The sequence below is a fragment of the Peromyscus leucopus genome, chromosome 16_21 (assembly GCF_004664715.2).
Source record: "Peromyscus leucopus breed LL Stock chromosome 16_21, UCI_PerLeu_2.1, whole genome shotgun sequence".
Taxonomy (NCBI): Eukaryota; Metazoa; Chordata; class Mammalia; order Rodentia; family Cricetidae; genus Peromyscus; species Peromyscus leucopus.
In genome coordinates, this window is record NC_051084.1 from 32,034,906 (window position 1) to 32,047,489 (window position 12,584).

Here is a 12,584-nt window from a genome sequence, read left to right on the forward strand (position 1 = left end):
TAGAGAACAGATCAAGTAGAGTCATTTATGACACTTTAAATTTACAAGTTACTTTAAATTCACTAGGTACTTTTAACAGTTTCCAAAGGTTGACTCAACCACAAAATAATAGCTATGTTATTAATTACTTAGTAAACTGGAATAATAGAAAAATTTACAGCCTACCTAATACACCTAGGGGAAAGCAAAACTAGAAATAAACACCTGATGCTTTTAGTCACGATTTTCACCCATTTTTTTTTATTCCTTACTGCCCACTGAATAATGCTATCACAGTTACAACAAAATTTACCTCACCAGAATCAGCTCTCTTTAAACAGAAGAGGTAACAGTCCTAATCATGCTGCATCCTCTATTTCCAATCAATGACTCCACCTGGGACCATAGCTGGCTCTTTATCATTTCTGACCTACAATTCACTTCCATCAAGTTAACAATGTCTGTCCATCTTTGTTCTGCCAAATCTCTCCTGATCTATCTGTTCCTTCATTTAAAGAACTATAACCACAGTTAAACTAATTACTTTCCCAATTCTCCTCTCTTCAATTCTTCCTTTATAAAAACTATTTGCCCACTAACCAAGTTAAAATCAGAACATCTAAAATTTTTATAGTTCAACCTGCTGTAAACACAGTTGTCTATCATCTTACAAGTACATGTGCTCACAAGAATGTTTTCTGTAAGTCAAAGTTCCAAAATACATTCACTTGACAAGCTTCTGATATAGTGAGCACTGGATGGGATCTTATGTTCCCTATTCTCAGGCATTCCAGCTAAATGGATTACCATTCCATTCCTAACAAGGCATCAAATCTTGTTCTTTTTAAATTAAATTTTAAATCTTGTTGTTTTTAAGATTTACTAATATTATGTATAGCGTTCTGCCTGCATGTACACCTTCATGCCAGAAGAGGGCACCAGATCTCTTTTATAGATGGCTCTGAGCCATTATGTGGTTTCTGGGAATTAAACTATGCTTATCTGGAAGACCTCTGAGCCATCTCTCCAGCCCCAAGCCATGCTGTTTTACAAGGTTCTATTACCCATTTTTGTATTTGGGGATTTTCTGAGACAGGATCTAACTGTGAATCTTAACTAGTACAGAATTTCCAAAACAGATCAGTCTGGACTCAGGATTGTAGCATTCCTCGTGAGTCCTAGGATTACAGATGTGAGCTACCATGCTCACCTATTTTATACAATCATTCATCTGTAAACAACACTGCTGCATCTTTATGTGTACTCCTCCTATGATTTGTGTCTTGTTTTATTTTCCTTACATGGCTTTCAAACACTGTTCATTATATTGTACCCAGAAGCCTATCAAATGAATGTATTCTGGAACTTTCATGCACAGACATTCTGAGCATATGCATTTGTAAAACTACAGCTGTGTTTAACATTTAAAAAATAAGTTAGCTGTCTGTTGTAGATATGTTAAAATTAAAGGTTCTGGTTTTTTCTAAGGAGGAGGAGATGTAAACAAGGACTACACTTATTATGCACAGTCATGGCAGATAAATATATATGGAGAGAGATGGAAATAATTTTTTTAAATCTTGAATGCTAAATTATCACTAGTTAACATTCTAAAAATTTTTTAAATATTTTATTTTGTCCATATGTATAAGTGTTTTGCCTACATGTATGGCTGGACACCACATGCATGCCATGGGGAGTGACCACCCAAGGAGGCTGTCTCATTTCCCCAGGGAACTGGAGTCACGGATGATTGTAAGCCACCATGCAGTTGCTAGAAGTCAAACCCTGGTCCTCTGGAAGAGGTGCACTTAAAGGGTGAGCTATCACTCCAGCCCCTCAATATTTTTTTAATATGAAGAATCAGTTGATTATTCATGTCACTGAAAACAGGTTGAGAAAAATACATTGCCAGTTTGTAGTCAGAAATATGAGTCAAGAAAGGATTCAAATGAGAATACTTTTGTATGATGTCATTACACTTGATTTTTTACCTTCTTAGAATTGCCAAATTTTCCACCAAGAATGTGTAATACTTTTATAACCAGAAAAAAATATGAAAAACTAAAACTGTGTTCAGAATTGTATGATAACAAAGGGGAAAAAAATCAGTCTAAACTTGTGTATGAATAAAGAAGCAAGGAACCGGGGGTACAGCATCGTGGCAGTGCTGGTCTAGTATATTATACATAAGACCCTGGGCTCTTTCTCCAGCACTTCAAATAACAAAAAAGAAGCATTCGTTGAGTAATATGTGGAAAACGTGTTACTAACGAGTCTTAAAAATGCAAATATAAATTACACCAAGCTAGAAAATAAGACAGAAGAGTAAGTCCAGGTAAATAAAATTTTGGAAGCACTAATGGTCAAGAAATTCCCCTTTGCCGGGTGGTGGTGGTGGTGGTGGTGGTGGTGGTGGCGGCGGCGGCGGCGGCGGCACATGCCTTTAATCCCAGCATTCGGGAGGCAGAGGCAGGTGGATCTCTTTGAGTTCAAGGCCAGCCTGGGCTACAGAGTGAGTTCCAGGACAGGATCCAAAGCTACAGAGAAACCCTGTCTCAAAAACCAAAAAAAAAGTAAAGAAAAGAAATTCCCCTTTATAACTACAACAAATTGGTGATAGTGTATCTCTACATAACCCAGTCTGCCTTCCAATTCTTGATCCTTCTGCTGCAACCTCCAAAAGTGCTAAAATTAGAGGGAGGAACCACCACATCTAGCACCATTTTCCTTGCATGTATCACCACCTTGTTTTCTATGGACAAAGAATAAGTCCAGGGAAAGAGAAAGAGGCTTGCATATGGCTCCTTTTACTACTTATTTTCCTACACTATCTCACCCAAATAAATCCTTGCAACAATGTTTAAGGACACCTTTTGTATCAAGAGTTTAAAAAACATCTCAACATTCAATAATACACTTTACAGTTTAGGAAAATGGAAGTCGTTCTTATTCATATTTTTATTACATCGAGGCCGGGCAGTGGTGGCGCACACCTTTAATCCCAGCACTCGGGAGGCAGAGCCAGGCGGATCACTGTGAGTTCAAGGCCAGCTTGGGCTACCAAGTAAGTTCCAGGAAAGGCGCAAAGCTACACAGAGAAACCCTGTCTCAAAAAACCAAAAAAAAAAATACATGGAATGTGAGAGAAGCATGCTATATTTATATAGCATACTGAGAACAATGGAAACTAAGAATCCTTAAGAAGTCTCTAAGCATGAATAGGTGTGGGATGGGCTGGAGAGATGGCTCAGAGGTTAAGAGAACTGGCTGCTCTTCAGAGGTCCTGAGTTCAACTAACAACCACATGGTGGCTCACAACCATTTATAATGGGATTTGATGCCCTCTTCTGCTGGTATGCAGGCATACATACAAAGCACTCATACCCAAAATAGTAATAATAACAACGTGTGGTGGTGCAAACCTTTGGTTCCATCACTTAGGAGGCAGAAACAGGATGATCTCTACTAAACTGGAGGACAGCCTAGTCTATAAAGTAAATTCAGGCCAGCCAGAGTAACATAGTGTGAGACCCTGTCTCAAAAAGTACAAGAACAAAATCTCTGAGCAGATGATGCAAACTGACTGGGCTGCCATTTTACAATGTTAATCCTTGGCAACTGCCCAAATTATGAAACTGAAGTATACCATGCACCCCCCTCCCTTTTTCTGGTGATAGAAGCAGTATTTTGGTTTTCATTTTCTATTTTTGATGGAAGGTCTTGAAGCCTAGGAAAGCCTCCAACTAAATGATCCTTCTGCCTCAACCTTCTAAACACAGTCACCAAAGCAACCTTCTGAGCAACACTCCTCTAAGCACAGTATACACCAAATACAAAGAAAATCCTGAAAGAAGCCAACTGCATTTTTTTGCGTGAGTTGTTTATAACACAAGCAAACCAATGCATCCCAGATAGTCTTGATACAACATAAATTAAGTAACCTTGTTCTAATGCTAGCTAGCCATTCAATCAAGCCTGTATGACAATTACTACAGACTTCTGATAGACCAGCACAGCAGTCAAGACAATAAAGAAAGATATGAGAGTACAAAACAGACACAAGAAAAGTAAGCATTGTTTGCCTAACTATTCTTGGGCTGGGGCGTCGTTGAGTGTCACAGTGTTTGCTTCTCGTGCATGAGGCCCTGTGTTTGATCTACAGTAAAACAAAAAAAAAAAAAATTGTTCCTACCACACAGTGATATAATGCAATCATCTTGGTCAATTCCTGATTGATTTCAACAGGCCATCAAATCAAATGGCAAGGAAACAATCTGTGCATCAGTATCTGGCCTGCCTCAAACAGAAGCTATTACTGTAAATACCACTAAACATAAGCACACTTTAGTGACTCCAGTAGGAGACTGGTAGGCTTAAGCTTTTAGACTCAATTTACAGGCCACCTGCTGTTGGACAAGTTACTTACCAACTTGTGCTGCCATTTCTCCAAATTTATCCCCTAAGATGAGGATAATTCTTGCAATTTGTGTCACAAGCATTTTGAAAGGAACCATGAGTTATTGTGTAATGCTCTTGAAACTCCTCAGATGTGGGTCCTACACAAAGTAAAGTATTATTATACATCTCTCTAGCAGCATCTGTTTGCATTATGACTTCCCCACACCTGAAACTGTGATTCCTGGGCACTGACCCTTCTCACAGTACTCAAAGCCAAGCCTCAAGTCCTGATGACCTCGGTCATTCTTTTTACAAGTCGTTTATCATCTACATCTTTCTCTTCCTTAGAAGGTATTATGAAAATTAAGACTTACAAAATCCAGTGAGCTGCAATCTTGTATGTTTTGGTAAAATAAGAAATATGTGGAACAATTTGGTATTTTTTAATCTAGAAATAATTTACCGTATTTACATATTTCCTACACTATTTTTAAAAATGAATTGTATATAAAAGGACATTTCATTTGTAGATTTATGTTTTACGAACAGAAAGAATAGGTCGGAAAGTGAGGACTCAAGAAAGGCAAGCAAGCAGCTACCGCTATGACCAAACTGCTTTCACGGGAATGACTAAGAAGAGTGTTGTGGGCTCAGATGAGATACTCCATGTGAAAGAACTGGGAAAACCACAGAAAGCTACCAAAATACTCCATTTAACAGAATGATACCATTATTTACAATCCTAAAACGGCTTAGTACGGCTACTATATGAGACCAAAAAGAGATGTAGGAAACATACACTTAAAGTCAACAAGTTAAGACTGGATATATTGTGAGTAAAGAAACCTGTTAGGAAGTTTACTTCTAACAAATTACTTTTAAATCTCATAAGTAAATCTAGAAGTATACAAATAAAGCTAACAATTCATTTAAGTAGACAGATATACTGAATAAATGTATTTATTTGTAAGCTAAGAATTAAGAAATTGATGAACGGGGCTGGAGAGATGGCTCAGAGGTTAAAAGCACTGGCTGCTCTTCTAGAGATCCCGAGTTCAATTCCCAGCACCCACATGGTGGCTCACAACCATCTCTAGTGGGATCTGATGCCCTCTTCTGGCATAAAGGTATACATACAGATAGAGCACTCAAAATAAATAAATTTTAAAAAAGGAAAAAAAAGGTTTAAAAAAAGACATTGAGAAACTAGCTTTAGGTATCTAGTAGTCTCTATGTAGGAAAAAAAATACATGAAGGTGGAAGAGACATTCCATTTTTTCTTGCACTAATTCAGAAAGAGCTAGTAGTGAGGTCATACCTATGTAAGAGAACACAGATGGATATGGACTTAACCTAATACTCTTGGTATAATAAAAGTCAAAAAAACGTTTTATGTGATTCCAGATATAAATAAAATATCCAAAATGGAAAACTCTCCCCATAGGTCATATGTTCAAACTACTACACAATAAGGCCAACCTAAATGTGACTCAAGTAACCTTAATGATGTTAAGTTCCATTTCTTCGTTACAATGTATTTGTTATGGTTATAAAGCAGTCTATGCAAAGAAATAATTCTTAGTTTTTCTCTACTTCCTTTGTGACTTAAGTAAAGTTCTGATAAAGGAATTGTCTATGACACAGATATAACCAGACTGCTCAATTACAAGACTTGAAAACCAATTAAGTAAGCTCTAACAATTATCTTTACACTCATATCTCAAATTCAACAATTTATAAAAGGGGGAGAGATAGGGCATGTTTAAAACATTGATGAACCATTCCAAAGAGAAATAATTTTAGTTAAAACATTATTAAAATTGGACTGGAGAGATGGTGCAGAGGTTGAGCACCGACTGCTCTTCCAGAGGTCCTGAGTTCAATTCCCAGCAACCACATGGTGGCTCACAACCATCTGTAATGAGATCTGGCGCCCTCTTCTGTATACATAATAAATAAATAAATAAATCTTTAAAAAAAAATTATTAAAATTTACCACTCATGTACTTTAAACAAAAAAATGAGGCTGAAAGCTGGAATCTTTCCTATCACAGCCATCACACCTCCTTTAATTTCTACATTTTTCTATCTCTATAGCCTAGTTACACTTCAAAATATCAGAGAACCAGGGCTTTTGCTTAGGCTCGGAGCTCCCCAACCCTGTTTATAAAAGCAATTCTAACTCCAGACTTACTTTTTGGCTATTTATGTGACTACTGACAGAATTTAACTTAAACTTTTATTCCTTTAATTCAATCCCACAATATCTTTCTCATCATTTAAATTCCCTAGGCTTGAAATATACAGCAAACAGAATTTCAACTCTCTTTACTTACTTCATTTATATATGTCTGAACTTCCAACTCTAGCTCTAAATCTCTGGAAAGACAAAGCTCTTTTTTTCTTCTTCCTTTTCTCTCGTCTATTTTATATGCCCTGGACATAAATGAGCTGATCTGAAAGTGGAAGCACATTCTTCAACTTTGTATTACTAAATAATGTTTCCAGGATGAGTTAACAGGAAGACAGAGATGTCACAATACAACCATCACAAAGTCAACAACAAGACCGAACAGCAGCTGGCTGTCCCCAAACCTCATCTGTGCAGCTTGACATTCTAAGCACTGATGTATGTGTTCACCCTTGTTCTGAACACCAAACAGTGTTTAGTAACATTAAACATTTCTAAACCTCAGTAAGTTACAGCAAGTGTTCTGGCAATTCCTACATCTAGTAAGTAATCCCAATACTACACTAAGCAAAATGTACAGATAGTAAATTACCACCCACAACCACCTCAATGCCCAAGAGACTATGAAAATCTGGTAAGAGTCTGTAAAAGATGCCTTTGTGAAGTGTAATACAAGAAAACTATCATTTACTTTGAGTTCTACAATAATTAGACCTACTATATTAAGGACTCGCTCTCATTCATTCAATAAAACCAAGTTACATATTATGCCTCAGAAGGTGGGATTAAGACCCTACCCACAGGCTGGAGAGATGGCTCAGAGGTTAAGAGCACTGACAGCTCTCCCAGAGGTCCTGAGTTCAATTCCCAGCAACCATATGGTGGCTCACAACCATCTGTAATGAGATCTGGTGCCCTCTTCTGGCCTGCAGGCATACATGCTGTATACATAATAAATGTTTAAAAAAAAAAAAAAAAGACCCTACCCACATACAAGACTTAAACTTCCAGGATCTTGCAAATTAGGAGCAAAGTGTAGCAATGGTGCTGAGATGGTATAAAAGATATTTCAATTTAATGCCTGAGTTTTTACACCTCCATTGATCTCTCAAAAAACAGAAACCAAACAAGCACTGTACAATGAGCTGATGGAGAAAAAAAGGATTGCCATCGGGAATACCCAAGTGTCACTGCTATGAAACTAAGCACAGCAGCAGGCTCACCTGAATCTACTACCTTCATGTAGTAGTTCTTGGTTATCACAGCTGAAAGCAAAGTGCCTAACAAGACCACCTCAGGCAAGTCACTGCCAATTAAACACAACATCCAGGGAAACAGACATGAAATCGACCAAAGACTTCCAATTCTCACTACCTGATGAATTACATTTTGCTTATACTACTCTCCACAGTCAGACCACCTCACATTCACAACCTCTTTAAAAGCTAGCACTGACCACGTGAAAGCAGAAAATGGGGGGGTGGGGCTGAACAGTATTTCTAACTAAGCAAAACAAAAATTACATATCTAAAGTTAACGGGGAGAAACCGAAGAACTCGGATATGATTTAAACAAGTAAACCAAAGTAAAAAGCTTTTATCATACCCCCCATGTGTACAGAAACATCACAGAGCAAGTTAGGAATTCAAAATCTGTTCAAGGTGGCTGAACTTATTGAAGATTTTGATACCTTTATATTTTATACAAAAGAAACATATACTGAAGGCTAGTTTTTGTTGTTGCTCTTTTTAACCACAATCAATTAGGGGTCATACTAGTAGTAATAATAATACAAGAAAAAAGAACCACAAACCAAAGTACTCAGAAGTGTGCAAAACTCAAGAATGTTTAACTCTTACTTTGATTTCAAAGCTTAATAAAGCCTGTAAGTTTAGGTTTACAGAGGTCATAAAAACCATCATTTCAAATATAAAATGCTATCAATGACTAGAAATAGAGACCTTTTCACTTACCTGGTTTCTTTCTGGATTTTTCGTGACCAAGCTGTCCCAGATCATTACATCCACACGTGTACACAGTTCCGTCATCAAGAACAAATACAGTATGTCTGAGTCCACAGCCAACATCTCGGACCTTTTTATTTACAAAAAAGTCACTTTTCCTGGGCTCTAGTACAATCTCTTCATCGATTCCACCCAAACCTAGTTGTCCATAGGATGCATTTCCCCAGCACAACATGCTTGTAATGACTTTGGTCTTCCAGTTTCAATATAAAAGTCCCTTCTGAAACACTGGAAACTTGGAGGTACCTTATGTCTGAGGAGACAAACAAAGTTAATAGGATTTCAAAGAAATCGTGATGTGTAACTGCTCTTTCATCAAGTGTTACGTGACGATCAGAACTGCAATTGTTACACATTTAAAACATGCTTCAGAGTTATCAGTCGGTTCCAAGAACCAATCAGTTCTTTCTTTTTTTAAAGCATCATATACAAATGTTTAGGAAATGACATCACTTTCTACTACTCTTTCAAAACTTAAAACCGTAACTGGCTTTGACTTATATAACTCAGTAATAAGTACTCTTATGAAATTCTTTTTTTCTTTAAATAAGTTTAGTGAGAACAGTAAATAAGTCATGTGTCTAATGCCCAAACAAGCAAGAAGCCAGCCAACCACAGGAACATAACCTTGAAGTCTCCCTCAACTCACCCAAGTCAACAATCTGATACCTACCTCCACATCAACAGAAAACTGAAGTTCTTATCTGTAACAGAAATTAAACCAATAATGGAACTTAAAATTGTCACAATTTAGACATTACTTATACTAATTCTCATTACTTATACTAATAATAGGCAATATACAAAGTTAGAATCTATCAAGTCGTAATTTTAAAACAATCAACTCCATTTTACAAGTCAAAATATTAGCAGCAACCCCTCTCTACTAATTTAATTTTAAAACTAAATCGATGTGATTATAACACATAAAAATATTCAGTTTAAATATCTAGGTTCTTTCAATTCAAAATTTTTTATTATGAATGGTTCCTACAAGTAAAAATAATATTAATTTATATATACCTCTAGGACAATTACCTGAAGACGAAAAACAAACTGTAAACAATCCCAGAACTTTTTTTTCCCCAAAAATAGGAATGGGGTGGGGGGTGGGGGTAAGGCATTGATAGTTTGATAGAGAAATCTATATAACTTCTTCACTTGAAAGACATACCATGAGGGGCTGAGAGACCTCTCGGATGTTAAGGGCACTGGCTGTTCTTTTAAAGGATCCGGATTCAATTCCCAGCACCCACATCGCGGCTCGCTATGTAACTAGTCCCAGGGAATCCTACGCCCTCTTCCGGTCTCCACCAACACCAGGCACACACAAGGTGCACAACACCTAAGCAAAACATCCATAAACATTATACCAAAAAAAAAAAAAAAAAAGGACATGGGTCTTTCTCATCTAAACCTCCGCTTCTTTTTTTCAAAAACAACAGTGCGTTATTAAATAGCACCCTTATTGGGAGTTAGTCTTCCTCCTTGCTGTCCAAAGTCACCTAAATTCCTTACACTGAATCTGAGATTTCAAAACATAATTTTCCCGCACTTACGTTTATTTAGAAAGTGCCGAAGCTATCCCACTACACTCGCATAACCAGAAATCTGATGTCCGCCCTTTGGGACAGCAAAACTCGAAAGTTCCAGAGAGTTCTGCATTGTCCTTCCGTATCTTTTCCGTACGGCTAGCGGAAGACAGACACATATCTCCGATTTCAGCGCGCTTCGTTTGGGCACCCTTTTTTCTTTCTTTCTTTTTTTTTTTTCTCTCCCTCCACAAGTCAGAACCGGTATTGGAAAGGCGTTCTCTCGCCAGCAACAGGTAGAAGGGGAAGCAGTTCAGTTTCCGCTGCCTGACCATGCACCGGGATCGGCTCACGCGGCCCGGGGCAGGGGAAGGGTCTGCAACACAACCCAGCCTCGCGTGCCGACCAGCCAAACTCCCGCAGCTACCGGCTTGCGCCGCCCAGACCGCCCCAGAGGGCTCGGCCCCAGCGGCCTCGGCCCCGGGGAGGCCCTTGCCCACGGGAGAGGTGCACCATCCCGGCCCCGGCAAGCGCGGAGCGCCCCGGCAAGCGCGGAGCACGCCGGCGCCCTTCGCCAAGGCCCCAGCGGAGGCCACCACCTCCGTCACACGACCCCGAACCCACAGGGGCAACGACTCACCGGGTCCCTCCGGGCCGGGAGAGCCCTAGGCGATGGAGGGCGGCCGCTGCCCGCCCCCGGACCTCTGGACGGCTCTCCGGCTCCGGGATCTTCTTCCTCTTCCAGCCGGCCACGGCTCGGTGACCACGACTCCTCCTTCGGAAGAACCCCAGGCGCCGCTCAGCCGGCTCCGCTGCCCGGCTCGCTCGCTCGCTCGCTCGCTCTCCGGGTGAAACTTTCCCAGGCTCCTCCGAGGGAAAGCTGCCGTCCCGCACTCTCCGGACCGAGAGGCAGCCGTCCGCGACCCGGATGGAGCGGGAGGGGAAGGGCTGGCTGGCGGCGAGCAGGGCGGAGAGCACGAGGGGTGGAGAGAAGCCGAGGGCGAGGCTGGCGGCGAGGGAGAGAGGGGCGGTGGTTTCGCGGGGGCTGGGGCGTGGGGGAGGGGGGGCGGCACGGCCTGCCGGAAGTGGCCGCCGCGCGCGCGCGGCCCCGCCCACTTCCCTGTTCGCGCGCCTGCGCGGGGAAGTCTTCCCAGGGGTCTTCGGAGCCGGGCGCCTGCGCGGTGGGTTCGCCAGTCCCTGCTCCTAGCAGAGTAATGGAGAAATGAGAGCTTTAGAAGCTGTCAGTATACTTTCTTTTTCTTTTTCGGTCGGTGTGTTCACAAGGGCTTCGGCGTTCCCAAGGGCTGCTTGATGGAATTTTCTTTTTTTGGTGTGCCTTTCTGCTTGTAGGTTTTTAGCCTTTTCCTAAATTTTATTCTACCTTTCCTAAGGTGATTTTTGAAGTCGCCGGCGAAACAATCAGCAATACGGTTAGAAAAGCAGATGCCTACCCTTAAACTCACCTGAACTTAATCTAAACATGTGAGGTATATTGATAGCAATGGAGCGATGGCTTAGCCTAATCTTTGTTCGGGTTCTTGGAACCGTGTTGGCTCACATTTTCAGCTAACTCATTGGAAAATAAGGTTAAATTGTCCGGCCTCTCTCACTCAGAAGGGGGGAAAAAAATTAGAGCGTGTGGCTGCAGCTCCTGCTTCATGAAAACGAAATCCAGGTTTCACAGGCCAATGTTAACATCATCTTGATACCAAATCTGTCTGTTGAGTCTCAAAAAAGAAACCAGTGAATGAATGGAGGGCACATTGTTGGGGCAAGAAAAAAAGATGTATTCAGTAAGACGCCAAGACCAAGAATGTGGAGTAGCTTACTGACATTTTAACCTTCTTAACACAGGTTCAAAGCTCCCTTTATCCTTAGAAGGAAATGACTGAGGAAACCCGGTAGCTAACGATCTGTGGGGCTGTGTCAATCTTGAAGGAGGGAAAAAACAACATGGAAATCCTGTGCAAACCAACTGTGCCGCTAGCTTGGGGGCGCGGGGGGCGGGGAGGTGGGGAGCTCCACAACTAAGGAGGCATAAGCCCTTTCCAGCAGAGGATAGCTATAAACAAAATCAGTCTCATTTAAAAATTAGAGAACTTAAAACCAGGCCTTTTAAAAATTGTATAGGACTGACTTTTACACAGCATTTAGTTATGTCTTTACTAGCTGTTTTAACCAACTATGCACATCACCAAAACTAAGTAATGTTGTCTTTAAACTTGTGGATCCTTCTTCCTGAATAGTAGCTGAGATTGGAGGTGTAGGCCATATTACCTAGCTTACACCACACTAAGACCTGTTATTTTGGCATGAATGTGAATCATTTATAATCAATTCCTCAGTAGGCTTTTTTGTTCGTTTTATTTGAAAAGTATATTTTAGATTAGGAAACATTCAGTTTGGCATATGTGTGTTAATTTCCTGGACTATAACAAATGACCACAAATCAAGTCT

General features: G+C 40.3%; 1 protein-coding gene across 7 annotated transcripts in view; it reads right to left on the minus strand.

Moving 5' to 3' along the window:
• Herc4 (HECT and RLD domain containing E3 ubiquitin protein ligase 4) overlaps positions 1 to 11,169 on the minus strand; it is a 78,122-nt gene extending 66,953 nt beyond the window's left edge. For 2 of the 7 annotated variants that reach the window (XR_003735789.2, XM_028881085.2), the window contains exons 1-3: positions 10,768 to 11,169; positions 9,269 to 9,299; positions 8,545 to 8,848 (exon numbers count right to left, since the gene is read on the minus strand). Coding sequence is in view for 6 of the 7 variants with exons in the window: in XM_028881085.2 (XP_028736918.1) it covers positions 8,545 to 8,770 (226 nt within the window). In the remaining variant the exon portion in view is untranslated. Of the gene's footprint in view, positions 1 to 8,544; positions 8,849 to 9,268; positions 9,300 to 9,769; positions 9,941 to 10,154; positions 10,231 to 10,767 lie in introns of those variants that run through there. The other 5 variants (XM_028881081.2, XM_028881076.2, XM_028881077.2 and 2 more) reach the window with 4 other exon arrangements.
• Between the last annotated feature and the right edge of the window lie 1,415 nt (positions 11,170 to 12,584).